The following is a 16,583-nucleotide window of genomic DNA, read 5'->3' as shown; positions in this document are numbered from 1 at the left end:
AATTCAATTTAAAATTGTTCACAGATTGCAAAGTGAAACTTTTGGGGAAATTTAAACCTGACCTTGACCCCCACTGTGAACGCTGTAAAACTGAACCAGCGACTCTATCTCACATGTTTTGGTTCTGCTCAAAATTGTCACACTTTTGGGAATCCATATTTAGATTTCTTTCGGATGTATTTCAGATTAATGTTGAACCGGGCGCCACAACTGCAATATTTGGCATTGTACCTCAATTTTCTAAATTTAATCAAAAGCAAAAAGATGTGATTGTGTTTACTACACTTATTGCCACAAAGGCCCTCCATCGTTTAGAATGTGGTTTGTTGACCTTTTGTCTCATCTAACACTGGAGAAGATACGATCCTCTATAAGAGGTTGTGCCAGTAAGTTTTTCACTCTCTGGCAACTCATCTTGGATCAAATTAAACAGGTGGATCCCTTACTTATTCTATCAGAATGATGTTGTATTCATATTTCTATTGGTATTTTTTTTTTTTTTTTTTTTTTTAAGGTGCAACAGGGTGGGAGTGTTTTGTGGGAGGGGGGAGGGGGGTTATAAGCCAAGAAAAAAAAAGACTGTTGTTTTTTTTTTTTTTCTTCTGTTTTTTGTCATGTCTACAATAAAAACACTTTGAACAAAAAAAAAAAAAAGATTTCATCTATTCAGACAACTTTTCTCGTTATTATTTTAACATTTACTCCTGACATGTTTCAACTGCAAACTGTCAGTCTTCCTCAGAGGCATCTACTGATCTCTTTCACGTGTCCTCATGTTATTTCTGGACGTGGCCAACTTCAGAGTTTTGTTAGGCTGGCCACGCCTCCTGTTGCCTGATAGTCTCTAGAGAAGAGAGTCCCAGGGTCTTCAGCAGGACAATGACCCGAAGCACACAGCCCAGATCTCAAAGGTGTGGCTTCAGAACCACTCTGTGAATGTCCTGGAATGGCCCAGTCAGTGTCCAGACTTGTATCCCATTGAACATCTCTGGAGAGATCTGAAAATGGCTGTGTACAGGCGTCTCCCATCCAAGCTGATGGAGCCAAATAATGGGCCAAACTGCCTAAAGTGCTGTGCTAAGTTTGTAGCATCATATACATAAAGACTTGATACTGTCACTGCTGCCAGAGGTGGATTAACAAAGTTTCAAGCAAAGGCTGTGAATACTCATGTAAATGTGATTTCTTAGCTTCCTGTTTTTCCCAAATTTGCAAAAATCTAAATGAAATGTTTTTTCACATAATCATTATGGGGTATTTTGTGTAGAATTTTGAGGAAAGAGATTAATTTAATTTGATTTGGAATAAGGCTGTAACATAAAACTGTGGAAAAAGTGAATAGCTGTGAAGACTTTCCGAATGCACAGGATTTAAGTTGGGATAATATCAAGCATTTTCCCAATATTCTTCCTATAATACGAGTGGCTGAATGTCTAGCATACTACATAATTTTGCAAAAAAAAAAAAAAACCCCTGAAACATAGAAATTCAAAAGTAACAACTCATAACTATATTTTTTTGTGATAAGCTTTGTAAAAATGTACTAGTCAGTAATGACATCAAATTAAGCTGAAACGGAAAGAAAACATATTTGGGTGTACTGAAGCGGAAATAAAAGGGAAATGAATGAAACAAAATTGGGGAAAATTTGAAGTCTCTACCACTCAAATTTAGGCAGCATGGAATTATGTATTTGACAGAAGAATGTTCAAATTAAAAAGCCCTCATTACATAATTTGTAATGACTAAAGGTAGAAACATGAAAATTTAACCTCAGTAAAAAAAATTAAAGAGGACATTGTGAGTATTTTATAAAGCACTTAATGCTGAGTGGCCATCCATCTGAATAGTCTGAGAAGTTTGTTCAAGCTTCACAGCCTTTGTCTCTTTGTTTAATTACCTGTGAGAGCTCATCCAGATGACAGCCAGAGTTGCGTCTTGGTTAAAAAAAAAAGTGACAAATTTAAAAGCAGAAGTAAACAGATCATTTTCTAGTAGAATGAGCACAGCAGTGCAAAAGCTATTGGTGTCTGTACCAGAATCGTACGAGTTATTCTCCCTGAATGCACCTGACGAAATCGAAAAAAATAATAATAATATTTATAGCAATTAAATTGATTTAATCAGAACCGACCTGCTATGGATATTCCACCATTAGGCTGTTTATCCCATCACTAGACAATTCTTAAATGGGAAAGTTAGATTTTGTCTCTTCTGCTAAGTACCTTTGTTTCAATTTTGTGTTAGTTCAAGTTTTCATCAGTAGAAAACTGTATTATCTAAGGATGTTTCACAGCACATTCACCAATTGTATGTCCACAATGAGTATCGGTATATTCTTTGTACTTGTACATCTAACACACTGATCTATGTGTGCTTACTGCTCACATAAGGCTGACGTCACACTGTCATTATTATGACCTGACATTAGCATAATTTACGGTGTCATGAAGGCTGTCATTAAATGTTGTTTGTTACCCTAACCTAGTGCTGTCAAGAAAAGAAAAAATTAATTATGCTCTGTAAAGTGACACCCCTAACCTTACCCAACCCCACTAGATACCTCCACCTTACCCAACAAATGCCAACATAGCTCCAAAGGTGTAATTTAGAGAAAGGTGTAATAATTTAGCAAACTACACTTAATGACAGCCTTCATGACACCTTGTTCATTCTAATGACAGATAATATCAGCCTTATGTATACAACTTCAAGTAAAGCGGTACTAAATTTAGTTGTGATATAAAGACTAAGTATGATCTACCAATACCAGGAAAAATCAATGCAGTGCAGACAAGCTCTTAAAGAAATACACACACGTCTTGGTTGAGTTGAATTTTACAAGCTAAACGGTTATCAAAGCATTCATAATTTGGATGCTCATAGGTGCTCTCTGAGTTATCTTCAACCTCTCCTATTACTGATTCCTGTGTGTTGCACAGCGTATTCTTGGTTAAAATACTTTTCCTTTTTACAGCATTAGGATATGATCAACTAACACCCACAGGAGAACTTAGATGTCACTTAGCCATTAAAAGCTCAGAAAGCTAAAATATATGTTGAAGTGCACATAGCCCGCTCATTATGTTCTTAATGGAAAGGCTGCCAATGCCACAGTCATAACTTTTAACACTTCTGGTCTACAATCAGCGGGGGACAGCTGAGTCATTTTTCCCTTTCGTTACGCACCACTTTCTTCCTGTTCCGCCTTGCACTAAATGAGAGCTGATAATGTGCACCTTTAAAATGGCCAGCAGCAGGCTAAGGTTCAAAAACATGAGTTCATCCACTGCTCTTTCATTATAATATCCAATTGATGACTAGCTGTACCAAACTTACAATAGAGAACATTTGAATCCATTATTTTTTGTGAAAAGAAAAAGGCAAATAAAATTTAACCTAGCCATTTTAATGTGTTCTGAAGAATGTGCCTTAAAGTGCGTCTAAAAGTTTTTTCCACTTTGAATGATTATTGTCTTGGAACCAACTTCTTGAATAATCATTCGCTCTGTCTTTAGATGTTGAACATCTACAATGGGCCCAGACACTGAAAGATGCACACATGGCGATTGATGCCAACCTGCAGTGGGAATGCAGAGCCATCGGAAAGCCAAGGCCAACTTATAGGTGGCTAAAAGATGGAGAGCCTCTAACAGCAGAGGTAAGACTGTCATATGTCATGAAGATTTTTGAAATTTATGTTCAGTTGTCAAGGAGTGCTCTTAGTTTTTGTTCACTAGTTTAATAGTCTATTCTAGTCCCTGCTTTATTTTGTGGTAATATAGTTACTCATACTATCCTCACTAGTCAGGATGGGCTTGATCACTCTGTGTTTGCTGATGGTTTGTCTTTAGCTGCTTATTATGCATGTTTCCATGCTCTCCATGTTCCAATTGCAGGAATAAGCAATTTCCCCCTGGGATTAATAAGTGAATTCTGATTCTGATTCAGATGGCTAGTTTCCGTGGTGTGGTTTTTTGTTACCCTGTCTTATGTCCCCCTCTAGGATGATATTTCCAAAGGCTCAAGGGGCTACACCATAAATTACACCATAACAGAAATCAGGAATTTCAAATGTTTCATTGTTAACAAAGGTCGGCCTACCAGATTATAATTACATAATTGTATTTAGTAAGTGGTTGACAAGTGGCTATTTTAGATTTCCTGTACATCTGTCTTAAAATATAAGGGATACTGGAGCTTGGTTGGGGTGGTGGGACAGCCACATTTTATTGTATCAATGTTCAATGGGTTCAACTTAATGATTACTATATGATTATGGTCCAAAGCAACATCAAATGCATTTATTTCATCAAGGTACATGAATCTTGTGTTGCTGGCTGGCTGGCTCCCCACACCGCTCGTGAAGTGGGCTGGTCTGTCAATGACTCCTGGGTCACTCCCCTTCTTTCAGGCTGTCCACGCCCCCAGAGTCATAACCAACAAGTACACCAACAAGTCATATTAGACGTATGACTTGTTGGTTTGCTTCATATATAAATGTTGGCTTCCTTAAGTTTTGTCTTAAGGTCTTTTCATTATTGGGTGGATTCCTAAAGGTTTTATCATCAACATAAACATTTTATACAATCAGTTATTGTACAAACGTCCACCTGCATTTTGGTGACCAATCAGGACCAAAACACATCTAACTGCCTTTAAATGTAGAAACTAAACTAGACAAATGGTCGGCAATACAGGTTTACCAACTGCAGCCTAAAGAAAAAATGTGTTTTATCGAGGATGAGTACCCATAATTTAGGGAAGAATGTTAAGTGAATGTCTTTTAGCATTAGAGTCATGTCTGCTTACACTGCTATTATCCTTGTTTCATTTTGTAGTTGGTTAGCAAAGGAAAACGATGTTCATTTTTGCTTGCTTGAGGCCATGACTTGACATGCTTTATTGCACAGAAAAGCAATCAAAGCCAGAAACTTCATTGTCGTAGTTATAAACCCTCCCTCACTTATTAGTTTGAGGAAAATGACATTTATCACAAGCAGAAACATAGTGGGCACCTTCATGGTAAAACTGTTTTGAAAAATGTAAACAGAAACTTTTTATTTTTATGTTCTGCTCACATCAGAAACGTCTTTGAACATTTTCATTGAGATTGTTTTTTTTTTTTTTTTTTTCTTTCAGGGTGGAATCCATGTGGAAGCAGGAAGACTGACTATATCCAGGATTAGTCTGTTAGACTCTGGGATGTATCAGTGTGTGGCAGAGAATGAACAAGGGTCAATCTATGCCAGCGCCGAGCTCAAGGTTGTAGGTAAGCAGTTTTATTTACCCTCTTACATTTTTTGTGAAGCGGTTCTGAGGGGAGGGAGGAATATATTGCTCTGTTCATACATTGCTTGAGGCAGATTGCTATTTCTTTTATCTGACTAAAGAACATAAGTACAAATCATCTGAAGTTGCTTCTCTCTAAGCTGTGTCCTTTGATTTCCATATTTATTGCAAACAGTAAGCCAGTCTAGCCGAGAAATATGATATTGTTAATTGTCAGTGATGTACTTGACATTTAGGCTGATGCTTGGCTGTTTTTCCCCAATCAGAAAAATAAGACAAATGGTTTTGGCACGCTTCTCTTCCTCTTCCTCAGCCTCAGCTCCTGACTTCACCCGGCGGCCTGTAAAGAAGTCAATAGTGATCCAGAGAGGGGGTGAGGTGGTGTTAGAGTGCCGCCCGCACGCCTCCCCCAGGGCCGCAATCTCATGGTGGAGAGGCAGTGAACTCCTGAAGGACAACAAGAGGTAAGAAACTATGGTAGCAATCTTTCATTTTGTCTCATTGCTTTAACACTACTGAGCTCACTTATACCAGGGTAAGCACCACACCCTATTACAATATTTAAAAGAAGTATTGGCCCGAGCACTAAATGAGATTATAACAGTTTGTTTATCTAAATCAAATCAATCTTTATTGATAAAAAGCACTTTTTATACAATAAAATGCAGCTCAAAGTGCTTTTACAAAGTTAAACATTTAAATAAATAAAACCTCCACCCCGTATAAACCCTGTCCACCGCACACAGATGCACAGGTTGAAATAAGGACAATGGCACATGGCTGGGTATAGAGGATCTTGGTAAGGAGACATCACAACACTTTTACACCAGGAGCAGACTACAGACTGTGTGCACAGGGCACTGAGACAGAGCCCCCAGTACAGGTCTCTGTATATATATATATATATATATATATATATATATATATATATATATATATATATATATATATATACTGTATATGCCTATAATGCTTAGGTGGTGTGTGATTCATACTTCAGGGGAACAGAAGAGTGTTACTTATTTCAGATCTAAGCATGACTATTGTGTAGTTTAATCATTAAAGCTGAAGTATGTAGAATCGTGAGACGCTCCATACTCCCACCTCCCCCTGCCCCTCCTGAACAATACTGACGAAACTGTGGAGCTCTTAGGGACTTTTTTTCTTAAAAGAAACTAGTAACAAATGTAGGGACTTTATCTTTTGTTATTAGAGAGTTTTCTGATATTTTAGAGACATGAAAGCATGTACAGTATCACTCGCTGCTGTGAGGACAGTAAGAGGCTCAGAGTCGCTCCTCACACAAGCAGTTGTACCCAGCTGCAGAGCAGACTGACACTCCACATCCATGTTGCTTCTGTTCTCTCCACCTTAGATAATGTTTCTTTTAGGTTTATTAGTGATTGATTCCGTCTTATCACTCTCTCTCCGACTCGGTATGTAGGGTAGACTGCGCACGGACTGAAAGCAGATTGCGCGCAGTCCACCACATAGAGGGACCTCCACGGAGTCCGTTCCTCCCGATCACGTTTGTCTCTTGTTCTGTTACATCTCCACCTCGGTCTTCCTTATTCCTCTTGCTTTGCCGTGTAACAGCTGGGCCAAAAGCCGCATTGGAGACTTTTGCTAGAACATCTGCCATTGGTAGATATCTTTGTTGGTAGAAAGAAATCTGATTGGCTGAAGTCCAGCGTCGCGCTCCTGGATTTTTAAAGCTCATTTACAGTTCCAGGAGAAGGAGGAAGGATTCACTGTCCACTCAGAACACTTTGGATTACAATATATTATCAAAGATGATGGATTTTTGACCAAATGATGCCAAAAAAACTTACACACTGCAGCTTTAATTAGTAGGCTAAATATGGTGGTTAAAAATATTTATCAGAAAGTCCTGTCAGTGTGGCCTCATGGTTAAGGAAGTGGGCTTGTAATTGGAGGGTCAGTGGTTCAAATCTCACCCGAGCCATCACTGTGGGATGTTGAGCAAGTCCCTTAAACCTACTGTAACTGCTCATTGGCGCTACACTGTGACTGTCCACTGCTCCTCATGAATGAGTGATGAGTCAATTGCAGAGAACACATTTTGTGTATCTCCCTGTACATATGTGGCAAAGCTTTAATATAATTTAGATTAAGATTTCAATTGAGAAATTCAATCAAAAGTTTAAAAAAATTGTGAAACACTGAACACTGTGAACTAAAACTGTTGTCTGTTTTAATATATATATATATATATATATATATATATATATATATATATATATATATATATATATGAACCTAATTGTCAAATGTGTAGAGGTACATATACACAATGTGTTCTCTGCATTATGCCACCATTGCCTCGAACTAAGAAAACTTTCAACCAATACATTAGTTTCTAAAAATAAACAAATTCAATGTTTTTCTGAATAGTTGACCAGTCAGTAAATACTGAAAAAAATCCTCTCCTTTGAAAAAAAAAAAAAAACATTAGCACCAAGTGATCCACCTGTTTTCAGGCGTGTGAAAAGGTAGATAAACAAAGCCCCATTAAAATAAATGCCTAATGTTGTATTCCCAGACTGTATACCCAGTCCAATACCCAATTAAAATCGGACGCAAATCTGGGTCTTGACTCATTAGTTGACAATCTCTGTTTTGAAATATCAACCTCACGCTGAGACTAATTACTAACTGTCTAATGAATGAACCAGCGGGTGCCTACATCGACATTTACATAAATGGTTTTATGTAATTTTGATTGACAAAAGAGGCAAAAGTCACAAAGTGAGACTCAAATTATAAAAGTGTCACACATGGTATAGTAGATAATATTATAATAAATAAAACAACATTAAATGAAAACTAGTATTGTGGCTTAGCCGTAATACTGAGCACGACAGACCAGAAACACTTGAATTTCACAGCATTTCTAATTTAATGGTTGATTTTTAGCTATATTAAAGAAAATGTATGAGGCAGTAATGGTTTACTGTTATTTAGAATCTACAATCAATTTACAATTAGAAAGAAATAATTAGTGTTCAGGTCATCATTCACAACAATATGACCGATTGTTGAGGTGGTTACAAAGATATAGACTCAAAGAGAACTCGGTCTCTCTGTAGAAGAAGCATTTGCTAAGTCATCAGCTCTAATTCTCAGTGGGGTTTATATTTCAGAAGGGAGCATTATGGGAAAGAACAGATGTTCTCTTCTGCGTCTTCATTCAAACGGGAGTCATTCATCACAGAAAGAACAAGAGTTTGCTCATCAGCAAAGTGTAATGAACATCCATCTGTACCTGGGTACCAGTCAATCACAGGGCTAACAAATGTAAAGAGACGTACAAGTAGGCCCGTTTCCAGGCTACCAGGCAATGCTCATTCATGCTCACAGCTGAACATGCAAACTCTGCAAAGGACAGGCTTATAAATCAACCACCGTCAAGCTATGAAGAAGCATTGCTGACTTTGGTATTAATCCTCTTTCAATCCTCTTTTTTATATTGTATTTTTTTATTTTACTAATTTCACAATTCAATACCGGTAAAATTGTTAATACCTTAAGATTGTGTCCAAAACGGTTACAGAGAAGAAGCCAAATCAAAAATACTAGCATTGTAGCAAGAGTGAATAAATTAATTAGTGTCTATGACCTCGCTTAGCGCATTCCCCGCTTATTTTCTGTCAAATATGCTTTGAAAAAGTAAAAAAATAAAGTATTCTTTCAGTTTATTTTTAGCTAAATTAGCAAAATTGTGTATGAGCTTTCAGAGCAAATGTTTTGGTTGTGAACTTTGGACTATAGTGTTTTTGTTTGTTTTGTTGTTGTTTTTCTAAAAATTGGCAAGGGGATTTGTTTTGTTCATACAGAAATGGTTGGTTTCTGCATTTTTTTCCATTTTTATTATTATTATTTTTCATCTTAACAAGAAGTTCTAAATCAGACAAATGGTGGGATGACCTCTGTCAGCTTGGAGTGAAAGCATACCTGTCAAGTATCCCGTTTTGGCCGCGAAACTCCCGTATTTTACCCCTCTTTCCCGCCATCTTCCGGTATTAGTATTTTCCCGTAAATATCCTGTATTTTAATGTAGCAATAAATAAAAGATGCCTTACTAAACTGAACGCCGTCACTAGCCTCGCGAGAATTACCACCTGAAATGGCCTGAGTGGCAGTTCTCGTGAGATTAGTGCCGACAGCGACAACAAACCCGGAAACAACTCAGAAGAGAGATGATGAATGAAGACGTTCCAGTGAAAAAAAACAAAAAACAAAGAACTACTGTAAATACGTTGTGAAATGTGAGAGTTTATCTTCCTAAAGAGCAGCAGGATGTGACACAGTTACACGTTCTGTTAGATTAATAACTGAGATTTTAGCGTCTCCCACAGTGGAAGGAACCACATAAGTCACCATGAAAAATCAGCCAATCACAAGCGCCACAAATATACACTGCTTTCAAAAAGTGTTAAAGGATGTAAAGTCTGCAACAAATGTGTCTAATAAGTCATTAGTGAATACCAGAGAACCACCTGAGTGAGCATGAGAAATTATAATAAAATATATATAAAAAATAAAATGTTAATGTCTAACTTAAAGACAAGCAATGTGAAATTAACAGTAAATATGCAACTAGTTGACTTGTATATAAACTGTAGGTATATTAAATAAACACATGTGCTTTATATACACATTTATGTTGCTATTTAGGCTGTTTTATAATTTAGGAATTAGGGCTGGGCGATATATCGAGATTCAAGATGTATCGAGTTTTCTATTTTGGCAATATAGAAAACTATAATATTTCACATATCAATATATATATATATATAAATAATAGCTTATTATGTATCAAAATACTAGTTTTAGGAGTCGCTGCTTTTACTTCTCAGAACAGCATGTAAAGCTCAGTTAGATGGATTTCTGAGTGCACCTATTATGCAGCTGTTAATAAAGGGTGACCTACCAGACTCTAATCACATAATTGTATTTAGTAAGTGGTTGACAAGTGGGTATTTAGATTTCTTATACACCTATTTTAAAATATAAGGGATACTGGAGCTTAGTTGGGCGGGTGGGACGGCTCGTAGTGGGTGCCAGAAAATTTCCCTTATTTTCAAATCCAAAACTTGACAGGTATGTGAAAGTGAGGTGCCCCCTTATGGAGGCCCAGCAGGTATGAGTCCAGCCCGTCCAGTCAGCGGAAACATTGAGATAATTTCCTGTTCTCAAAGTCAGTTTTGAGACACCACACATGGTTTCTTGGGGGCGTTTGTTGACTTTTGGGATTTCCATCATAAATTAGAGGCAATCATTGGATTTTTAAAGCACTGAGCGTAGCAGTGATAACTGGGAGGCCAGAGTGTTTGATAAAGGTTTAAGTCTATTTGCTGTTTTCATAACCAGGTGCTGTAAACAGTTTGGATGTTTTGTTATTTAGAGTAATTGGTTTGCTAGATAGTAATGCATAGAGCTTTTAAACCCACTTCTGATTCATTTATCAGAAGTTGACAGGCTGATTATGGGTTTGTGATCCTTCCAGCAGTGGGTAAGTGTATTCATTCATATTGGATATGTTTATGCCCAGGAATTTGATAATGGCTGTGAGAGGAGAGAATTGTGGGTTTTAGCCAGGAGGACTTAACTTTTTTATTTTTTATTCTTATTTTTTTTTTTATGGAAAAATTCTGACTCACTTGATCCTGAACCATTTCTGGCCTTGATAAATTAGGATTTGGAGATTCATTCATCCAATGGGTCCCTGTATAAGAAACTTAAGGCTACAATAAGTACAAATAGAACAACTTCTTAAAGTTTCACACTACAAAGGGGAAAAGGCTGTCAACTCTCACCTGGTCTTTTTATAATCTTAATTAAACCTTTAGCAGCAGATGCATGTCAGAGCTCCATTATCCAAGGAATGTACAAAATTAATCTATACACATGATATATAGTCTCTTTTGAAGAACCCCAATCCTCATTATATACAATAAGTATTATTTGGTATTATTATTAATATTAATTATTAATTATTATTGTTATTAGACTGTCCTTATTGTCACAGTTACAAATTAGAAATTTAAGATTCAGCAAGGTTTTTAACTGAGGTCTTTTGCTATTTGTAGGGGCTCCGATTTTCCGTGATCGCAAGAAAATAAAACAGATGGAAAAATTGAAATTCATTTTCTGAAATGGAAATAGCAATATCGTTAATATCATTATTTTAAACCAAATCACAAATTTCAGTTTGACTGGGAATATGTCCTTAATATACAATACCACACATTACACACACATTTTTTACTGTAAACATTTGGGCAAAGAGATAAATGTAAATTATTGCGTAAAAAATGACATAATATGGAGCAATATAACAAAATAACCTCCTGGAATGAAAAATGCAGAAAATGATTTCGACTTAACTCTTACCAACATATTCTGGGACAATATTATGGGTGGAATAATGTGTTGCAATGTTATCAAATGAACAGATGTCCAATCTCGTGCAAAGTCTCTTGTGATTTCAGCACAGACAATTGGTGCAAATACAGAGGAGAAATAAGAAATTAACACCAATAGCTAACTCATTTAACAGTAATAAGCATGTTTGACATGGTTTTGCCTAAAGCCAATAATTACATCTGATTAAAGAAAGAAGATGAAGTGAAACTAAATGGAAATGAATAAACTGAAACAGAATTCAAATTTTGAAAGCAATAATCGGAGCCTCTATATTTGTGTCTTTTGCATGGTGCTTAGAAGTCGAGCAGATACATGGAGGCCCTCAGGGTTCCTACACCGTTAATGCTTTAGATTGTATTTCTTGGAGCTAGGCTGTATTTATTATTCTTACCTGCACTACCCTTACTTGATCATTGCAAAAGTTAAAAGCTACACTGACAGTATAGACCTTGATGTTATAGAGGTTTCTGCATCATTGTTAATATTACACCTTGAATGTGACCTCAGTTGAAGCCCTGAAATGAACTGCATGAGCTGAAGGCTGTGGGTTGTTACATGCGCCATGCTGTCAGTGTTGTAGGAAGAAGTAGCCAAGATTTTAGTTTGTAAAGGGATACCGACAACAACCAACTAACTGCAATTCTTCTGGTAAGAGAGTTAAGATGTTCTAGCTGACATTGTGACATGCTAAACAATATTTAATAATTTAACGGTGTAGTAATAGATCTAGTTAATAATATTACCTTTTTCCACAAGTCTTTGTTAATGTTTCATTCAACTTCCATGTGTTGCAATTGGATACAAACTTTAAAAAAATAACTTTATGTATCTATAATATCTGTGTGTGTGCGTGTGTGTGTCCACCTCAGCCCGTGCGTAACGGGCCCACAACTGTTCCACAACCTCCGGGTGAAGCATCCGCTCCCCATAAATTGGCGCCCCCCTGGACTGGTCTTTATGTATGGTGAAAACGTGTTTGGGTGTGCTTTTGGACAATTTTTAGAGGGGTAACAGCTGAACTGCCATTGAAAACGTCCGTTCCTCCAGGTAGCCTTCGGGCTGAGCTGTGGTAGTGTGGAGGCGGGGGCATGGGAGACCCTCAGATGCAGGCTTGAAAGCAGAACAGGTGGAGCTGGAGAACAGGGAACATCTAGAGAAAATGAGAGGAGCATGTCAGGCTGCTCTCTTGATTTTCCTGACCTGGGTGTGCTGTGCAGGCTATGCCATTGGAGCTGCAGCCAAGGCCGAAGGCTTCCTGGACTAGCCCAAATGGCCGTGTTGAGACGGCAGGGTGGGACAGGTAGAGCTGGAGAGCGCAGAGCTGCCAGCCGTGACACAGGAGGAGAGAGGAGTCATCTGGTAGCTCTCTTTTTCTCCCCATCCTGGGTGTGCTGCGTGGGGTGTGCTGGCAGAGCTGCAGCCGAGGTCAAAGGCTTCTTGGACCAGCCGGACTGACAGTGTTAAGACGGCGGGGCGGGCCGACAGTTTATGCATCTTAAACCGTGAGTCCCGGGAAGTAACCTGTGTGAACACTTTTTTTTCTTGGCGCCAAGCAGGACGGGATTTCACAAAGTAGACAGAGGCGGACAGCCTCGTCATCCTTCTTTTTGGCTCCCATCGCTCTCCCTGTGGCCTGGATCGCACATTGTTGGACATGGATACACAGGTCCATGACAACCGACATCTCCACCCACATGAACGGGTCCTGAGTCGGCCAAAAAACCTCGCACAGCTCAGCCTATAGGCTGTGAGTGGAGGGAGGATTTTGAGCGCTCTGGCCGTAAGCGCCGCCGCCTTGTAAGCCTTCTCAGTCAGGGCTGACTGGAGATGGTCAGGCATGAATGCAGGCTCGGTCTATGGGAGGGCATTACTGACAGTCGCGGAACCAGGTGTGTTGCAACGAGTGGCTCTTCCGAAGACAAGTGGAGAAAACCCAGGCTCTCTATCGCCTCGCAGCCGAGGGATGAGACACCAAGCTCCTGCTGCAGAAGGGTGGTTCTTATGTGAACGCACCAGGCAGCTCCGGGAAGATGGGGGGAAGGGGCCTGGGGATGTCCAGCCGGCAGGAGCGCGTGCACACACGACGAGCATGTCCGAGCCGGGGAGGGGGGGAGCTGCGTTCTCCCCTCATCTCCATCCAGAGAGGCAACAGAGGCCACAGGCTGTGCAGTCTGGGCCGGATTGCCGAATGTGTTGTCTTCCTCTTCTGATGTGAGGAGTTCAAGGGCGATATCTTCATCTTCCCCACAGTCCAGTCCGAGGACTTTCTCCTCCGGTGGAGGAATGGTGGCGAGGTTGAGCTGGGAACCCCAGCTGGAAACGAGTCCCACCGTAGGCTCCACACAGTTCTCCATCTCCATATCTGCCATGATAAGCTAATGGGCACCAAGCTAAATTTTATGTATGAAACCAGACACGGTCACAACAGAATTTCTTCCCAGAAAGTCTCAATGTAGCTTGTAAACGTACTTGTTCAGGGCACTACTACGTTTCTGCTTACAGCGGATACTATGGCACTAACCGCACCCCCACCAGATTGTTCCCTCTTATTTCTTTGTGGCTAAATGATGAATTCTGTCAAGAGAACTTACCTTTTCGTTAAGGCACTGTCAGGTGCTGATACTCAGAGGTAGTGCAGCATCATTCCGTCAATGAACAGATATCCTTTCACGCAGCTTTCATCGCAGTTGCTCGCCATATTTATGCACTTCCAACACCACCAACACTTAGCCATTTCTGCTGGTAACAACAGCTCTATCCGTCAGGTAGTTTATTGAGAAAGGTGATCTTTAATGTTTTTGCTGTAGTAGTATCTAGGCCCCAAATTATGAGATGAAAATGTCTGTCATATTTTAAGACAAAGTGTTTCTACAAGCCAGAAAGCTTTTTTAAAGTGTTTCCTTTTCACAGCTCATTGGCAATCAGGTCATGTTCTCAATGCCCCGCCTGTCACTCTAAGTCTGGACTGAATACATTTTTATTCTCAAAGCTAATATAAAACTGCTCACAGCCTTTTTGTTTGATTTACGGAATCTAAAGGTCACAACAAGAAACCATTATCTGCCCCATCTCTTCATCTGTTGACATGCTGTCTGACATGTTGATTGAAAGCCAACAAACTGAATTCAAGACTCCCAGATTTACATCATTTAAAGCCATCAAATGTTCACTGTGAGACAGGGGAGATTTTCTACATTTTTCCTTTACTTTGGTCCATCCTGTTTTTCTTATAAGCTGACTCATCCAAATTGCCATGTAATGTTTTCTGAGCTGCGTCACAGGACAAGAAGTAACTCACTCTGATAATGTTTCTTTGTTTCATTTGTGGGTTGTCTCTAAATACTTCAGTGTTAATAAGAGCCTTTGCCAAACTCCTGGAAACATTACATACAACTGTCACATGACAAATCCAAACAATATTAAAATTAACTCAGCTTTACAGAAATCTCAAATCATGATATATTTCATGAGGTTGACATTTTGGAGGACCTAGTGACAGAGAAGGAGGCAGCAGGCAATCATTTTTCTCCATAAGGATGTCCATCTTTAGCCCTATTCACACGGGATTTGTAATAATTGCGGAGAATGTCTGTGATGTTAATCCCGTGCAAATTGACCATGTCAGTAATTTGTAAAGTAAAAATTCCCCCACAAATTACCTACTATATTTTGCTGAACTTTGAGGTCCTGTGATAATACTAATCCAATGCAAATAGGGCTCTCTGTGATTTATACAGAAATGGGCGGAATCTGACGTGTGATTACGCGTTGTTTTGTTTCCGCGTCCAGTGCCTACTTTTCTTTTTAGCGCCTCTTGCCATGTTGAAAACAATGTAAGCAAATATTACGCAATACGCAGCACGTTGGCATCATATCCGTGAGATGTCCATGGATTTCAGCAAAATCTCAGGCTTCGGTTATCCCGTGCGAATGCGCCACATAAAAAGCAGACGTTGGGTGGTCATTTATTTATTACATGGGGTCCCCAGATAATACTTATCCCGTGCGAAAGGGGCTTTTATTAAACAAAAGATAAAAAACAACCACAATGTACAACATATAAAACTGATGATTAAGAACTGAACAAAACTCGAAAAAATAAAAATCAAACACAACTGAACAGAGAACTTCACAACTACTATACTATACTATACTATACTATACTATACTATACTATACTATACTATACTATACTATACTATACTATACTAAAAACTAAACTATAAACTATACTATTATTGCAGACCCTGCCATAAACCCATGCACTAAAATCCCAAAATGTGGTTACACCATTATTTTTGCAAGAGAAATACTTCCATAACTTTGAGGCAATGGTTTTTAAAGTCAGTTAGTTATGCTTGTCTGGTTTTTTTTTCATGACATTATTTGAAATTAGGCCAAAAAAACTACAAGTTACTTACTCTTCAGCCTTCAAAAAGATAAGACAACCGTCTTATTTTGTTGTCAATAACTTGGTGCCGTCTGATAATTACGTCACCTAGTTGAAGTGCGTCTGATTGTCAAAACAAACGTGATAACCTTTTCCTTACTCCTCTCTTAACACCTTTCCTTAATCCCGTGACATCATCAACAGGGTTATGGAAAAGTGGATAGGAAAGGCGAAAGGAGGGACATTCGGACGCGGCCTAGGGAATCAGGACTGCGCGTGTTCTGCGTGTCACAATGCGCCCACAATCCATTTAGTGCATTTCCCTAGTACGACCCACATTCAATTCAATTCAATTCCACTTTATTTGTATAGCACAATTTACAACAAAGTCATCTCAATGCACTTATCAAAATATAGAATTCATAATAAGAAAGAGAAAAACCCAACAAGA

At 38.7% G+C, this 16,583-nt stretch overlaps 1 protein-coding gene across 1 annotated transcript in view; it reads left to right on the top strand.

Moving 5' to 3' along the window:
* Positions 1-16,583, top strand: part of cntn6 (contactin 6) — a 203,852-nt gene that overhangs the window by 137,328 nt on the left and 49,941 nt on the right. The window contains exons 10-12 of the mRNA XM_028446614.1: positions 3,519-3,661; positions 5,143-5,272; positions 5,606-5,756. Coding sequence (XP_028302415.1) covers positions 3,519-3,661; positions 5,143-5,272; positions 5,606-5,756 — 424 coding nt within the window. The remainder of the gene's footprint in view (positions 1-3,518; positions 3,662-5,142; positions 5,273-5,605; positions 5,757-16,583) is intronic.

The sequence above is a fragment of the Gouania willdenowi genome, chromosome 5 (genome assembly GCF_900634775.1).
Source record: "Gouania willdenowi chromosome 5, fGouWil2.1, whole genome shotgun sequence".
NCBI classification, from domain to species: domain Eukaryota; kingdom Metazoa; phylum Chordata; class Actinopteri; order Blenniiformes; family Gobiesocidae; genus Gouania; species Gouania willdenowi.
Note: the sequence above shows the minus strand (reverse complement) of the source record. Positions and strands in the feature narration are given on the sequence as shown.